The following is a 16,595-nucleotide window of genomic DNA, read 5'->3' as shown; positions in this document are numbered from 1 at the left end:
TTTAGAGCAGTAGCCTCACCTTTATACTGACCTTTTTGACCTCTAATGCTAACAACAAAGAACTTGGGGAACCTAGCTCTGGTTTACTCTAAGCTACAGTATGGAAGGCTATCTCTTCTGAAGGAATAGAACATATTAGGTCTATAACTTAGAGTAATTACATTCTTAGATCTGAGTTTTAAGTGAGGTGGGCTTGGGACAGCCAGACCTGGTTTGAGGTTAGAGAAACTGATCTGGTCTAGAACATTAGTGAGAAAGGGGATCCCTGGGTGGCGCAGCGGTTTGGCGCCTGCCTTTGGCCCAGGGCGTGATCCTGGAGACCCGGGATCGAATCCCACGTCGGGCTCCCGGTGCATGGAGCCTGCTTCTCCCTCTGCCTGTGTCTCTGCCTCTCTCTCTCTCTGTGTGACTATCATAAATAAATTAAAAAAAAAAATTTAAAAAAAAAAAAAAAAAAAAAAAAAAAAGAACATTAGTGAGAAGGACCTCAAAAACCATGTGGTTAACACTCTCACACTGTTATAATCTCTGGTACAGTATTCCAGACACATTGGCACCCATACTCTCCTTGAGTACTCAGGCTAATGGGAATGTCACTGATTTGTAAGATAGTTCATTTTATTTTTGGTCAGGTCTAGAATTTTCTGTCATTGGTGAGAATTCTGCTTTCTCATAGCTTCTACTCACTGTTTCCACTTCAGCTACATTGAATGAATCTAATCCTCTTTTTACATAAAAGTCCATTAGCCTTAGCCTCATCCCACTAAACCTGCTACTCGCAAGGCTAAATACTCCCAATTTCTTATACTGTCCCCTATGTAGCATGAAGTCTAGATCTCTCTTGCTCTTTTTCCCCTTTGCACTCCATTTTTATCCAGATCTCTTTTAAAATGTACCCATTATCTGAAAACAGTATTCTATTTGTGATATAACTAGTTATATCAATGTAAGGAAATTGTTACTTTGACATAGGCTTTATATTTCTGTTAATGCCGTGGAAGATTGTGATAGCCTTTCTAAGATTTAGTTTTTGTTTATAATCATTTAAAGCACCCACACCTTTTAATTAATTAATTAATGGCCCCATTTCTTCTTTCAGATTTTGACTCCTCTTCCAAGCCTAAAACTTCTTTGAATTTTGAGATTGTCATACAGCATATTAGCTATCCCTTTCAGCTTTGTGATAAGCTTGAGATAAGCTATTCATTCAAGTCTTTGTTAAGAATGATTAGTAGGAATGAGACAATAGTAGAGTGTTGTGATATTCCACAAAAACCTCCCTCTGAATTGGTATTGACTTTCACTCTGGGTACACTGGAAAACGTATCTTTTTATCTTGTCCAAAAGAATTCATGATGGTAAACTTTGTCGAAAGCTTTACTGAAATCAGGATGTTACCACAGTTCTTATATTTCCCAACTAATGACTCTATTTCTAAAAGAAAACCCTCTAGAGCAGAGGTTGGCAAACTGACCTGTAGGCCAAATTTGGGCCACTGCTTGTTTTTGTAAATAAAGCTTTTTTGGAGCACAGTCATGCCTATTCATTTATTATTATCCATGGCTGCTTTCACACTATGGCGGTCGACTAGTTGCTTCAGAAATCATCTGGCTTGCAAAACCTACAGTGTTTTACCATTTGACTCTTCACAGGACAGGTTTGCTGATCTCTGCTTGAGAGTAAGGTTGATAGTGGTCAGGCTAAACATGTTATGTTATGATGGGAAAGTCTGCCTGTATTTATTTTATTTTATTTTTTTATTTTATTTTATTTTATTTTATTTTATATTTTATTTTATTTTATTTTATTTTATTTTATTTTATTTTATTTATTTTATTTTATTTTATTTTATTTTATTTTTTATTTTATTTTATTTTATTTTATTTTATTTTATTTTATTTTATTTTATTTTTTATTTTATTTTATTTTATTTTATTTTATTCTGTATTGATTTTAGTTGGGACTGAATATAACTGGGGATTTCTGGGTATGAGAGTAGAGACCAGGGAGTCAGCGGTTCTGTAGTTAGCTCTCAGCTAGAGTTCTGTGTGCTTCAGAGAAATTGCCTGGGTTACCAAAAAGATGCTTTTTGCACATATCTGCCAAGGGATTGGGAATGTTGGCTTCATTTTCTTCCATTTTCCAGGGAAAAAATTGAAGCAGGCTTAGCTTTGTGCTTTCCAACTTTGAGAAGTGTTCCTGAACCCTTAACTAATCAGAAAGCAGTGACTTCTGGAGAAACTTACTTGATTAGGAAACGATATGGCATCTGTTGACTCTCTTTTCACTTCTTCAGCCAGATCTGTGCTTTCTGCTGGTGTCTGGCCGGACAGGGAGTCCAGTGGGCCGACCTGTGAAGTACAACATCGTGGGAGTGGGGAATCTGATTGGACCTCAGGTTTATGTCACCACAAATGGGGCTGTCTACATCCTGTTTGGCTTTGGTAAGAAGCAAAGCTAGTTTTGCTGCTGTTCTTCATCTGTGTGTGTGGTAGGCCTCTCTTTTGAGACAGAGTGAAAGCTTGGGAATTGCTGACACCAGCTCTTTTGCCACCTCCTGTCCCAGGGGCCCCTCACTCTCCCCTACCCATTGCCAGTTATTAACTCTGCTTTCTCCAGCTACCTTCTCCAAGGAGAAGCCTCTTTGTCCAGCATCTGCTTCATCCCTTCCCCAGTCCGTATTGGATCAGTCTGAATGGACTCTATGATACCCATCTGATCAGGCTCTGTGTCTCTCACTCAGATCCTCACCTTGGGAGATTTCTAGTAAATTCAGCTTCTCAGTGTTGGTTCTTCCTGTGGTGCTAGGAAATATCCAAGCTGTCGCCCTGCGGGACATTTTTGTTCAGGCCCAAAACCGAGACAGCTTACCACCTTCTCTGCAGATAGAAGAGCCAGAATGGGAGAAGCGAAGATCCATCAACCTGTCTGAGCTCATTGACATTTACAGGTAGGGCAGATGTCTGACCTTGTCACACAATTCAGTCTCCTGAAATCTTACGTGCCGTAGAGTCTCCAAGTTTGATTGGGCTGGTGAATAAGGGGGCGGAGGAGGTTTGGGGGGAAACAGTACTAGCCTTAATATACCAACTTCTTTTTTTTTTTAATATAATGAAATCTATTTATTCAATCTAGAAAGTTGAAACTTGGGAAGAATAGTTATTTTCATATCCAGTCAGCAAACATTATCTTAAAATGGTTACATTTTTCTATCATAGTTTCTCACAGATTATAATATTCTTTTTTTAAATAAATTAATTTTTTATTGGTGTTCAATTTACCAACATACGGAATAACACCCAGTGCTCATCCTGTCAAGTGCCCCCCTCAGTGCCTGTCACCCATTCACCCCCACCCCCCGGCCTCCTCCCCTTCCACCACCCCTAGTTCGTTTCCCCGAGTTAGGAGTCTTTTTCTTCTCCCTTCCCTTATATTCCCTTTCACTGTTATTTATATTCCCCAAATGAATGAGAACATACACCGTTTGTCCTTCTCCGATTGACTTACTTTACTCAGCATAATACCCTCCAGTTCCATCCACGTTGAAGCAAATGGTGGGTATTTGTCCTTTCTAATGGCTGAGTAATATTCCATTGAATATACCAACTTCTGATCTGGTGAATTAGAAACATTGTTTTCTTGGTAACATAATGTGCTGATAGCTGTGTGTTGGTGATCAAGATTTGTGATCACTCTGCACATGGATTGCAAAGAAGGATATTTGTTTTGCGTTCTGAGTCAGAGCAGGACAGGCTGAGATGGGGAGACCTTCAGGCAGGGAGAGAGATTTATGTAAAATACCTGCTTGTAAAAGCAGGCAGAAGTATCTGCCCTACTCTTTTTCTGTGTTTTTCTCTTATTTGAAGAATCATTTTGGCAGGAACAGGGCTAGCATCCATGAAATCTTATTTTTTATTCTTGTTTATTTTATTTTGTTGTTTTTTAAGATTTTATTTCTTTATTCATGAGAGACATGGAGAGAGACACAGGCAGAGAAAGAAGCAGGCTCCCTGTGGGGAGCCTGGTGTGGAACTCAATTCTGGGACCCTGGGATCATGCCCTGAGCCAAAGACAGACACTCAACCACTGAGCCACCCAGGCATCCCACTTGTTTATTTCTTAATCAAAAGCATGTCGTTTGTCACATGCAGTGGATTTTACCCATTTAACCCTAGGCTTATATAGTGATTGTCTTCATTCTTTTCTATCAGAAGTTTCAAATCATTTTCTAGCATTTTCTCAGACAGTATCACATTGTTTCAGTGAATTTGGCAGGTGTTAAATAGAATGGTCCCAGTTGTCCAGAAAAAGAATAATTGAATGCAGTGTAGAGCATGAGTTGCTGTCCCAGCTTAGCGACAGCTTCAGGCCTCCTGTCCAGGTCTCCACCCACCTTCCCTGTCGTTATCCTTGGCTCTGTTATCTTTCCCAGAGTATCCAGTGTGAGGGATATGGCTCTGCAGCACTTCTCTGGAGACTTTCTTTTGAACTTTCATGAATCTCATTTTAGAGAGCAGGTTTTCTTTCTTGCTTTACCGAGTGCCCCCCCCCCCAATAAGATAATGGTGGGAGATGAATATGAGAGTATATACGAATATGTACCCCAAGAGAAAGAGCCCAAACCTTGGAGGTGGGTGTGGATCTGGAATCTCATCCAAACTGGAGACTAACTGTTGGGATCTTGTTTAATTCAGTGATGGTGTTGAGCTACTCCAGATGGTGAAGGCACCTGATTCCAACTGCAGCAACCTCCTGATTACAACCAGACAAGGGCTTGTCCTGCTTCGGGGGCAAAATCTTACACGTTCCTGGACATTAAGCCTGCATAGCCTGCACAGGTTTGCAGTGTGTTCCTTCTAACGGGTACTCTTTTGATCTGCTTTCCCATGTTTAAAAATTGCCCAGAAGAATTTCTTGATATTTAGGATAATGCAGGAAAAGAAAGAGAGATAGAATATCCTGTTTTCCTCTCCTTCTGCTTCGATACTGAGCACTTTTGTTCTCATTTGCAGCCAGCCTACTCCCGGATATTTCACTGATGATCAGACCTTAGACTTCTTCCTCCAGATACAGGATGGAGTTGGGATGAAAAAGGTAAAACTTTGGGACTCAAATCAATTAAAACACTTGTAAAGTGTCTTTGTTGTGTCTGCCACACACTAGGCACCATGAGAAACAAAAAGAACCTAAAATATCCCTTCCTTCAGAGAACTCAGAGTCTAGCTGATGGATAAAATGAGAACTCACCATTTAGTGCTAAAACCTATAGCATTGGAAGCTTTTCCAGCTAACCTTCCTGTATGTGCATTCACTTTTGAATTCTTAACTTACAGTTAGGCAATAGAAGCCTTCTGAAGTGTCCTGGTGGGGAAAGGCAGGCATAAATAAACTTAGTACTTCAGTACATATCTTCCTAAGATTTCAGAGAAGGCAGGATATCTGGGGTGGCTGGGTTGTTATGGAAGACTTAATAAAGGAGGGAAAGATGATGAGCAGGAACACGAAAGCTGAATTATATTTATGTGAGGAGGAGTGAGTGGGAAGGCATGTTGGGTCAGGAACACTGACACCAGAGGCCCAGAGACAGAATGGTATTGTGTGTTCCAGGGACACAGAAGAAGTCTTTCTGATAGATAGAAGGTATGTATGTATGTATGTATGTATTTATTTATTTTTCTGATTTTATGTGAGGTTGCATACTATGAAGATACAATGATTGGATACACAGTTTTCAGTCTTTTTTTTAATTTATTAATTTATTTTAGAGAGAGTGTGCATGCATGCACACGAGTAGCGGGGAGGGGCAAAGGGAGACGGGGAGGGAGGATCTTAAGCAGACTGTATCCAGTGTGGAGCTGAACTGGGGCTTGATCTCAGAACCCTGAGGTCACAGTCTGAGCCGAAATCAAGAGGTGGATGCTTAACTGACTGAGCCACCCAGGCATTCTTATTATAGGAAGAATTAGAGTTTTTAAAATTTCTTTTTTATAAATGACCTAGCTTTTTGGTTTATCTTCACTGTAAAACATGTATTGTATATTGCACACTGTTCCCTATGAGCAAACTTGACAATCATCGCTTCTAACGTCTGCCAAGTTGCATGTCAGATGTACAGATGTCTTTGGAGACACAGCATTAGTGACGACAAGGTCCTGGTCTTGTATAGTTCACAGTCACTGGAGTGCCTTTATGCACACGGCTCTACCACGTCATGGTTAATGCTGTAAGGGAGGTCCACACAATGCCACAGGGGCAAGGAGAGCAGATAGAGTCAGGGGAGTCAAGAGGTGCTTCATGTTGCGGGCTACATGTTCAAATTATGAAAGCAGAGAAGTGGTTTGCTGGATTGATATATAAAAAGAAGCTGAGGGGTTTTCTGCCAGAGAGATCCAAGTGAGCTTAGCTTATGGAAGGCTCTGAAAGGAAGGCTGCAGAATTTAGGAGACATATTGGAGGCAGTAAGGTTATTTGGACATGAGCAGAGGACAGCTCCAATGATAAAAGCATCTCTTCAGGGAGAGTCTCTCAGCAGTGCTGTAGAGGAAAGAAGCAATATCTGATTGTGTTTCAAAAGAATTTCAGATAGTGACTGGAATTCTCATTGGCATTCCCAGCAGGATTAAGGGAGGGGGGTATATCTAGCTTGATTAAGAGCTGAGGTGCTGAGGGTTTGGACCTGGAATTTAATCTTGGCTCCACTCCTTATTGGTGACCTTGGCCAAATTACATAATTTCACCTAACTGCATATTTCTACATCTATAAAGCAGAGGTAATAATATCACTTGTCTTCATAGGGTTCTCATGACAGTTAAATATATGTGACTGGATGGTATTTTTTAGTGTGGTGCCTCAAGGCTTTTCTCCCAAGACCACCAAAGGGAATCTTGAACTGCTGGCTCAGGGGAGTTTGTCTCTCCAGGCGGTGCCAGGACCTTTTGTGCCAGTTGAGTCTAAGCATGGACGTAGAGGGGTGGGACCCAGAGGCTGGAAGAATAGGGAAGTGGTAGTCGACAGAGGTGCCGTCCTTCCTCTTTCCAAAGAACAGACACTAAGGAGAGGGGCCCTTAAGATGGGCTAGGGTGGGAGGGGAGTTTCTTGTGCATTTTGGCCAAGGAGAGGCTCTGTAAAACTGTGAGATACGATGTATTTGGGGTGAAAAGGAGACATGCTGCCAGGGATTATGAGCTCAGTCCCCTTCATAATCTGTGAGAGATGCATCTGAGGAGTAAATTTTCTCTTAGTTTGCCTGTTTCGATGTGCACTTTTGAATTTGAGACCACACTGGGGCTGAGCTCCATGTGTGTAACACCCAGGAGTCAAACCCATAAAGCTTGTAGCACAGCACATAGGACCTGCATCCATGGGGTCACTGTTCCCTTAGCAGGGGATGCATTGTGAGAGGGAAGGAGCAGGCCAGAGGCACTGCTGTGGGCAGCTAGGTACAGCTCCTGCCCTCCAAAGGGCTGCTCCCTCTGCACAACAACAGCCATAGACACTGAACAATATGACTTCCATCCTGTCCCTGAGCCGCCATTCTCTCCTCTGTGGAATGAGAACTGGATTGGATGATTTATAATGTTCCTTCCTGTTTGAGAAATTGGCAGTCCTTTAAACTCTATGAAATGGGGACAAGGGCCGCAGAAAACCAGATCTGGTCCCTCGTCACTATTTAATGCCCTCTGAATGCCCAGTTTGTTCACATGTAATAAGCTCAACCTATTAATACATGTGGGTTTTCATTCTTTTGTGTGTTTTCTTGGCCTGCTGCCTTTTTTTGTTTTTGTTTTTAAGAGACAGAGTTGGGGAGGGACAGATGGAGAGGGAGAGAGCAGGCTCCATGCCTGGTACAGAGCCCAATGTGGGGCTCCATCTCACAACCCTGAGGTTATGACCTAAGCCGAAATCAAGAGTCTGTCGCCGAACTGACTGAGCCACCCAGGCGCCCCAACCTGCTACCTTTCTGAAGGTGGGCTCTACTCACTGTCTCCTCTTTGCAGATGATGGTGGTGGACGGGGACTTGGGCTCCATTACCTGGAGTTACAGCGTTCCTTGTCACATGAAAGAGACGCCAACCACCTCAGCAGTTACTTCAGACCAGAAATCTGTCTTCCTCTTCTGGGCTGAAGGGATGTCCACTGTATCTCCCAGTTCTGTGAGTTAGCCTTGGGGGGCATGGGTGGTGTGGGGGTCCTTATGTCACTTGTTGAGATGACAACTGCTCTGCGGGACTGACTGGGTTTAAAGTCAGTCCCGCTAGTGGAGGGGCTAGTAGAGCACCCACGCTTCCAAGTGGGTATGGGTGAAACCCAGTGACACCTGAGTAGGCGAGGCTGGAAGCTGCTTCCTCCTGAGCTCTGCTTGCCCTGGCCTTGCCTTTCAGCCCAGCATTGTGAAAGCTGACAGCAGCCCCTGGGTACTGGCTGCCAACAATGGGAGTCTAGATGAAAGATAAGCCCTCTCAAGATGTGAGGTACAATTTCCAGATGTGATGTGGTTTATGTATACAATGGAATATTACTCAGCTATTAGAAATGACAAATACCCACCATTTGCTTCAACGTGGATGGAACTGGAGGGTATTATGCTGAGTGAAGTAAGCCAGTCGGAGAAGGACAAACATTATATGTTCTCATTCATTTGGGGAATATAAATAATAGTGAAAGGGAAAATAAGGGAAGGGAGAAGAAATGTGTGGGAAATATCAGAAAGGGAGACAGAACGTAAAGACTGCTAACTCTGGGAAACGAACTAGGGGTGGTAGAAGGGGAGGAGGGCGGGGGGTGGGAGTGAATGGGTGACGGGCACTGGGTGTTATTCTGTATGTTAGTAAATTGAACACCAATAAAAAAAAAAAACAAAAAAAACAAAAAAAAACAATTTCCAGATGTGTGCTATAGTCAAAGAGAAGTAACTGACTGGTCTGGAATGGGCAGAGAAAGTTTCACAGTGGATAAGACTGGGCTTCAAGGTGAATAAATTGAGTCTGTAGAAATGATGTGGGGCAGGCAGGGATGGTCAAGCAATTGGAGAGGACATTGACGAGGCTGAGGTTGAAAGTTCACCTGGGGGGAATTATGGGAAAGAAGGTCCAATGCCCAGAAGGCAGATTTTAGAAAGTCTTAAATGCTATACTGAAGTATTTTAATGGGGTTGATGAGGCAGGGCACCATCTATAATAGGTGCCTGGGAGTTTTTGGTAAGGCCTACCCTGAGTTGGTTCAATGAAACATATCTTAACCAGCACCTGCTATGAGCCAGGCACCATGTTCTCCGTAGGGACATAAGGATAGACTAGAAACGGTGCTTGTGCTCTAGAGGAGAAGCCAGATGGTCCCCCGATGCTGGGGGGACACAGAAGGACTTAGAATCCTGAATTCATCAACCATGCACTCTTGGACAAGCCACCTAACTTTTCTGAGCCTATGTTCCTTATCCATCATTGAAGATGCTAATCTGTTCCCTCATTTTGAGGACCAGATTTACTCAGAATCCAGATGATAGTCTTAATTTGGCCCATGCCCTAACATGTGCCCATGGACAGTTTACTTGACATTTTAACTTCCTGGTTTTCTCATTTAATAAAATGAGGGGATTGGAGCAGGTGACTCTCAAATGTAAATGTCTATAAATAACATAAAACAAAAGCATGCTACAAATGCACAAATAAGAGATTTAGGTGGAAACACAAAAGGAAGGGGATATTTTGTCTGGGGCAACTAGGGAACTTTTCATAAAAGAGGTGGCATTAGGTGGGGCATCTAAGGACGAGAATTATTTTAATGCATGGAAACAGGATCCAGAGGATCATTAGACAGTCTAAGGGGGAAACAGGATTGACAGAGGTTAACTAGAGTACAGGTAACAGTCAGACTTTCCTGAAATGTGGGTGGGCAGGTAAATAATTGTAGGAAGAGGCTGGAAAAGGCAGGTTTGGGTTAAATGGTGTAAGACCTTGGTATTCAGGCTAAGGAATTTGGGCTCCATTCCCTTGGCAGTGAGGAAGGAGTTTGACTCTTGTCATGTGCACAGAGCCAGAGATCTGTCCTGTTAGGTTTGGGGTCCTGGGTGTATGTGGAAAATGCCCTCTTGTGCTTTGTGGCATATGCTGGGAGTGTGGCTGCAAGCTTCCTGCCTGTGTTTCTCCTTACTCTGTGGACTTCTTATGCTAAGAATATGGGATTCCATTTCCTCCACTAGTGCGGGCCCAGGATGGTCCCAGGGGAGGGGCGGTACTCAAGTTTGGTAGAGCTCTTGTATGTGGTTATTTTTATGCTTTAACAACGATATGGCTGCACACGTGTGTGAAAGCCAAAGGTCATTCCTGCACAGAGGTCATTCAGGTAAAAGCAGCTCTAGTGTGCATTGCTTCCGCTGTAGGGACTTTAGAGACTGACACTTGGGCCTTGGAGTTTTTGTTTTATAATTAGTGATTCGCTTCTGTCTGGTCAAGGCTCTATTTATGTCAGGAACTGAGATTTTTGTGATTTTAGCTTGATACTTGCAATTGGCTTTAATACCCAGTGAAAGGAAATGTCAAAGCCCCACCTACTTCAAGAGATGACCCAATGTTCTAATATTCCCACAGGCAGAAGACTGGGAGCCTGCCCTTGGGGCATGCATATTTCTGTTCTTTTTTTTTTTTTCTCATAAGGGAGAAAGCATTTTCTAGCTCTAGTGGTTTGAAGAAATTAGTGATTAGTCTGTTTTGAGCTCTTTGGTATATATCTCGTTTATGGGAGTTTCTCTCAAACACAAGCTTATAGTTGAGGTCAAGTCATAGCATCTGAGAGGAATGAGTTATCACCACGGTCTCCTCTGCCCTCTTTATCTGAACTGTCACATGTGGGAATCTAGAGTTACTGTGTTTTACCCTTTTGCTTGTCATTGTCAGGATGTCATCCCAGGAACTGGGCCACCTAGCCTTCACCACCTTTACCTCCTGCATCCAGCATTCCCTTCTATTCTTCTGGACCTGGCCAATGCCACAGGCACAGTGACAGCTTCAGAAGGTAAATCCCCTTGATGGGGCTGTGTACACATATGAGGGAGATGTGCTGGCTGTGTGTGCGAGGATACCATTGTCTTACCAAGGGAGGGACATGTGCCTTTAAACAACAGTGGGAGTGGGGGGCCGTTGAGCCACTCCCATGCATCCCTGGTATCCAGGGCCATTGACTTTGGGAGGAGCATCAGGCTCACAGACTGAGGAACCAACCCTCTGAGTAGGCTGAAAGCGGAGGGCAAGTGTAGCCTCGTTCTCAAAGGATTCTTAAGAAGCAGCCACTCCTTCAGCAGACATTCACTGGGCATCATCTATATGTTGGGCACTGTGCCACGTTCTCAGAAAACCAGTAAGACTAGTTGCCTGACCCTCTAGGAGCTTAGGATTTAGAATTAACTGTGAGGAATATGATGGAGGTAGCATGTTGTCTCCAGGATGTTGGTTTAGGATCAATGGAGACTTTCTTTTAACTAGTACAAGTAAACATGCCCATTGCATAAAAATGGCTGCCAAGAGGAAAGTCAAGGAAAAAGAAAAATCACACAGAATCTGAGCACTCATTACCACTATTAACATTTTGGAAGTATTCTTCAACTTTATATACATATGTAAATAATACTATATAGCAAAATTTGGATCAAATATTAGAGACCCGTAATTCAGGCACTCAAAACTGGAAACTCAACCACTGCTACCTCCTAGTCTGGAACTGTCTGATGGTCTCCCCTGAGATCTTTTGCTTCACTCTGGCCTAAGGGAGTCTGTAATTCTTGCTGGGTGGATTATGTGGGGAAGAAGATAAGATTGGCCACTTTTCCTTGACTTCTTTCTGTGTTCTCTTGCCATTCAAAGATTTGCTCTCTGTGTACAAACTCATTTGCCTTGAAGTTAAAGCCAGTACTTGTGGCTCTCAATTTGCTGGGATATGTTGGGAAGAACATGTGATCTGGAACTTGCAAGCACAACTGCCCACTGGCTTTGTGTGTGGTGGGGGGCTGGGATGGGGGAAGTGTCATCCTATAGAATCCTGAGATTGAAGCTCCATGAGTTGTTTTTCAGTATTTTAGCATAAAATACTATTCAGTGAGCATTAAATAGTGGTAATAGGAATTGACACCATTTCTATTACACCACCTGGTTTAAGGATAAGGCAAACTAAGTACTGGCTGGGCAGATAGCTTCTTTGACCATGTCCAGACAGCCTGGGAATTCTCAGAAGTTCTAGCCTGTTTTACTCCCTTTTCTACCAGATTGAGTTGGTGTATCCTTATTTTCTGATCTGGGGCTTTTTAGAAATGGCTTCAGAAAAGGAAAGGTCTACATAGAGACTGAGAGGAATGTGCTGCTTTGCCGGCATCCTGTCATTGCCCACTGTGTACCCTTTGCCTAGCTCAGGGCCCTGCATGTGGTAGGTGCTCAATAAACTCCACATATGAATTAATGAAGGAGTAAATGAGGGAATGCATCTAGTTGCTGAACCAAGCCACTTTCCCATGAACAGAAGTTTTCTGTCTTTGTTAATTGCTCTTGTTTTTGTCCTTCCTCAGTTGGAATTAACGACCTCTGGAAAGATGCCTTTTATGTTACCAGGACAACAGGGCCGAGCTCCGAAGGCCATCCAGCACCTCTGGTGGTCAGCAAGCTTAGTCTACGGTGGGCGCTGATGGAAGGCCAGGTGGTCGAACTCGAGGACACCACCCCCAAAATTGGCCGTGGGGAGCTGCGAAGATTCCTCTCTAGGATAAAGTTTGTTGATCCTCCCCACCAGGTGAATCTCTTCGGAGAGATACCTGTGATTACTACTAAGGGTTTGGGGCAAATGCTACCAACTCCAGTTTTGTTCTCTAGAAAGTAGGGGGAGTAGGAGCCTTCTTGATTTCCTGAGTGTCAAGAGCCAGTTGTTCTTCAAGAACAGCACTATTTTCTTAGGTGCTTTTTGACCATTCAGAAGTGGTACTCAGTTTTTAGCTGGGAATGGTACCATCCACCTTAGGGAACATTTGGAAATGTGGGGTCATGGTTTTTATTGTCTCAGTGACTGGAGAGGGTAGATACTACTGGTATTTTCTGGATAGAGGCTAGCGATGTTAACATCATGCAGCACTTGTGGCAGTGATATACTCCAGAGAATGATCTTTCCAAAATGCTAACCTCCCAGCCCTCAAATACTATGGTCTAGTTCAGTGTTCCAAGAATTTATCATGGGATGCCTGGGTGGCTCAGTGATTGAACATCTGCCTTTGGTTCAGAGCATGATCCCGGAGTGCCAGGATCAAGTCCCACATCGGGCTTCCTGCATGGAGCCTACTTCTCCTTCTGCCTATGTCTCTGCCTCTCTCTGTCTCTTGTGAATAAATAAAAAATCTTAAAAAAAAAAAAAGTTTATCATGGAAAAAAACAAAGTCTCTGGATCTTTTTGGAAGGACTTAAGAACTATTGGGGCTAGACAAAGGACAGAAAAGTAGAGGAAAAGCCTGACCTTTGGGTTTCTTTATCATGAAAAAAGATGAAAGTTGCTGATGCTTGCACTCTTTCCCCTAGATATAGTCCGATGGAATCTTCAGTTTCAGAAGAAATGAACAGAGTGGTACTGTCTCTCTCCCATGAGTGTAACGTCAGTTCTTTGGAGAGAAGGAAGACTTCAACCTCATTTCACCACCTCTGCATTATTGTTGCAAAACACTTTGGAGGGCACATTGGGAGTTCTTTGATGACAGCACGATCCATTTGGCTGGGGTATCTGACCTACTTTTTCAGTCCCTACATAAACCCCTCTGGGCACTCCATGGATAGTTTGGAAATGTGAATATTAGGTTTTATTTTTTGTATGTCTAATTTATAAGCTCTTACTAGGGAATTCTGGTGAAGGTCTTCCCTGGAACATTTTGTTTTGCGTTATGCTACATGTGTGTATGTATTGGTATTGTGATGACATTTTCCAGATGTTCTAAGCTCCAGGGGACCTGAACACCACCACCCCCACCCCATCCCCCACCCATTTCTTGTCCTCCTGAAATACATCTGGTTGGTTTGGTCGTCTTGAAACTTCCAGGTGCCCTGCCTCTGATATTCAGGGCCATTTGTCCTTTCCCTTCTGTGTTCTCTCACCACCTGTACCTTAGCTTTTTCCCCAGCCAGGCAGCACGGAGACAGACAGTGGGAGCCTCCCTCCTCACGAACTTTCCAACTCTACACACTTGACCATAACGACCACCACATTCCTGTCAGAAGGGGAGCTAGAGAAGCACAGTTTATGACCACCCTCTAACAAGGTCCCCGTTATTATGTGGTTTTGATTGGTCTACCCATCATGACCTTTTCCCTGAAGTAACTTCGGAAATGCTTGTGTGTGTGCTGTCCTTATGTCTGTGAAGTTGGGGACGATTCAGGCAGGTAGCCTTATCCCTGCCTCATTGCCACTCTGATTTCCTAGCAATCTTTAATTGGCCATCCTCTGTACTGCCTCCCATTTGCTCTATTTTATTCAGAGATATTTTTGCTTTGCTTGCACGAGAGCAGAGTGGTTTCTGGATTTTTATTCTTGCTCCTTGAGTCCCGTATGCAACCACTTTGCCTGCAACATCTCCTTGTAGAACCTTTGAAGTGCTATATTTTGAGAAAATTCCTACGTGTAAGTACTGTAACTTTTATCATTGGTTAAGTTCTTTAGAATTACCTCCACTGCTTACTTCTGCCTTCTTCCGTAAATATTTTACTTCCATTAAGTTCCTTCCTAAACTTCTGGGTCATTGTTTATATACCAGAAAATGCCATGTTAGCCAGTAGAGAACTGCTTTTCTTCTTGAGTAATTTTGATCATACCCGAGTACAACTCAGGTTTTGTCTTTACTTGGGCCAGTATCTTTTAGCTTGCATTAATAGAGGGAGTCCAGAAAAATTTAGGGAATATAGAAATTTAGGGATCCCAGATTTGAAGGGGTATGTATTACTTGCCCAGTGGTAGGCATTATAACATAACAGAACAGTGGTAGCAAACAGCAGATTGGCCTGCCAGGTTTCTGGACATCCCCTGGCCTCAAGCCCCTGAAAGCAAATTTGGTTTCAACACTTTGAGAAGCTTGTGTGGGTCTAGCTTTTGTAAACTTGGGGCAACAATTAGAGGAGACCCGAGAGGATGGGGATGATTCTAGATTCACTTCTAGAGTCTGAATCTCTTGGGTAGAAGAGTCTGGGATCTTGTTTGGCCCAGTAGAGGATTCTAAGGACTAATTTTTAGTCGACTGAATAGCTAAAACTTGACTTGTGCTCCTGTGGCCTGGGCTGAGCCATCTACACCTAATCTTCCTTCTTCCCCATGTTGAGGCTTTCTGGGAAAGCCACTTTAGGTAGAGGAATAAAATTCAAAGTCATTGACTGAGGACCTGGTCTGAGCTGGGGGGGGATCCTTTTGGGTAGGAGATTGTGTTTATGCTGGATGAGTCCCAGAAATAAGATGAAGCTAGAAGAATGTCAGTCACTAAATTCTTCATGGTGTGTTAACAACCTAACTTCACATAGTTTGTTTTGAATCTCTTTTTGCTAGACATGGGACAGGCTCTGGGCTTCTCTTCCCTCCTGCAGCCAGGGCAGAGGGTTGAAATGGTGGCTGAGGACCAAGGAAGCTTCATCCGAGCAGTGTGGGTGCTAGTCTGTCACGTGTCCCTACACTTCCTTCTCCTTGTAGGCACCCACTCCACCAGACATCTAAGATAGGAAGAGCGCCTTCCTTCCCCCCACTCCAGCAAGGCCAGTGTGACTGCTCTATCCACCCTAGACAGCATCTTCCCCTCCCCTAGATGGTCTCTACTCCACTTTCCAGTGTGGTATGCTGATATCAACCCCTTTTGAATGTGAACTACTACTTTTATTGCCCAGACTACAGAAGAGCCAGCTGGTATATTGTCAGGAAGCACTATTTAAAATGTGAATTGTTGCAGAATAAATACTATGTATAGGAAACACATTTGTGTGTCATTCTCATTCTTCTTTGGCCATCATGATGGTTTTCTCTTATGGGAAAGAGGAAGGGCAAGTGGATGGATGAGTTGGGGATCCAGAGAGGAGATATGCCATGGCCTTGTTCATTGGGGAAGTGTCCTTTACCATAAATTCCATCTAAATAACTTCAGTGGACCATTTCTGGAAGTGGACCTGTCCCTGCATGCTATGGGAGGCTTCTTGTGTTTAATAGTCTCCTGGTAGCTTCTAGGTTAATACTTAAGCTCTCACTGGTATCTAGTCTGTGGGGCACTGTAATAGGCAGTGTGGAGGACATCTGTCCTGCATGTCCAAGCTCCCAGGAGGGCCTTGGCTTTCCATTCTGTGACTTCTAGGAAAATTAAAGCACACCATGGAAGGTTGAGCCACAATGGATGACTATTGAGTTGCCCACCTGCATTCCTCCAAACCCCAGATAGAGGACCAGACTGATAAGCCCCTAAAAGGTAGGAACTCGATTTTACTTCTCTTTGTCTCCATTGTTTAGCCCAGAACCTGGCACATAACAAGCAACCAGTAGAGAAGAGGTGATTCTGAACGCGGGAGATAGGGGGGTGGTGAGATGGGACACAGGAAGGGAAAAGAAGGAAAGA

At 43.4% G+C, this 16,595-nt stretch overlaps 1 protein-coding gene across 2 annotated transcripts in view; it reads left to right on the top strand.

The window, feature by feature from the left end:
• The window catches only part of FAM234B (family with sequence similarity 234 member B), a 35,612-nt gene extending 19,645 nt beyond the window's left edge, over window positions 1-15,967 (top strand). Inside the window, exons 6-13 of one of the 2 annotated variants that reach the window (XR_013364282.1) lie at window positions 2,297-2,444; window positions 2,809-2,950; window positions 4,695-4,838; window positions 5,013-5,094; window positions 7,999-8,154; window positions 10,894-11,011; window positions 12,595-12,772; window positions 13,546-15,967. Coding sequence is in view for 1 of the 2 variants with exons in the window: in XM_077871004.1 (XP_077727130.1) it covers window positions 2,297-2,444; window positions 2,809-2,950; window positions 4,695-4,838; window positions 5,013-5,094; window positions 7,999-8,154; window positions 10,894-11,011; window positions 12,552-12,772; window positions 13,546-13,551 (1,017 nt within the window). In the remaining variant the exon portion in view is untranslated. Of the gene's footprint in view, window positions 1-2,296; window positions 2,445-2,808; window positions 2,951-4,694; window positions 4,839-5,012; window positions 5,095-7,998; window positions 8,155-10,893; window positions 11,012-12,551; window positions 12,773-13,545 lie in introns of both variants that reach the window. The other variant, XM_077871004.1, reaches the window with a different exon arrangement.
• The last annotated feature ends 628 nt before the right edge of the window (window positions 15,968-16,595 follow it).

Source organism: Canis aureus, chromosome 25 (assembly GCF_053574225.1).
Source record: "Canis aureus isolate CA01 chromosome 25, VMU_Caureus_v.1.0, whole genome shotgun sequence".
NCBI classification, from domain to species: domain Eukaryota; kingdom Metazoa; phylum Chordata; class Mammalia; order Carnivora; family Canidae; genus Canis; species Canis aureus.
Note: the sequence above shows the minus strand (reverse complement) of the source record. Positions and strands in the feature narration are given on the sequence as shown.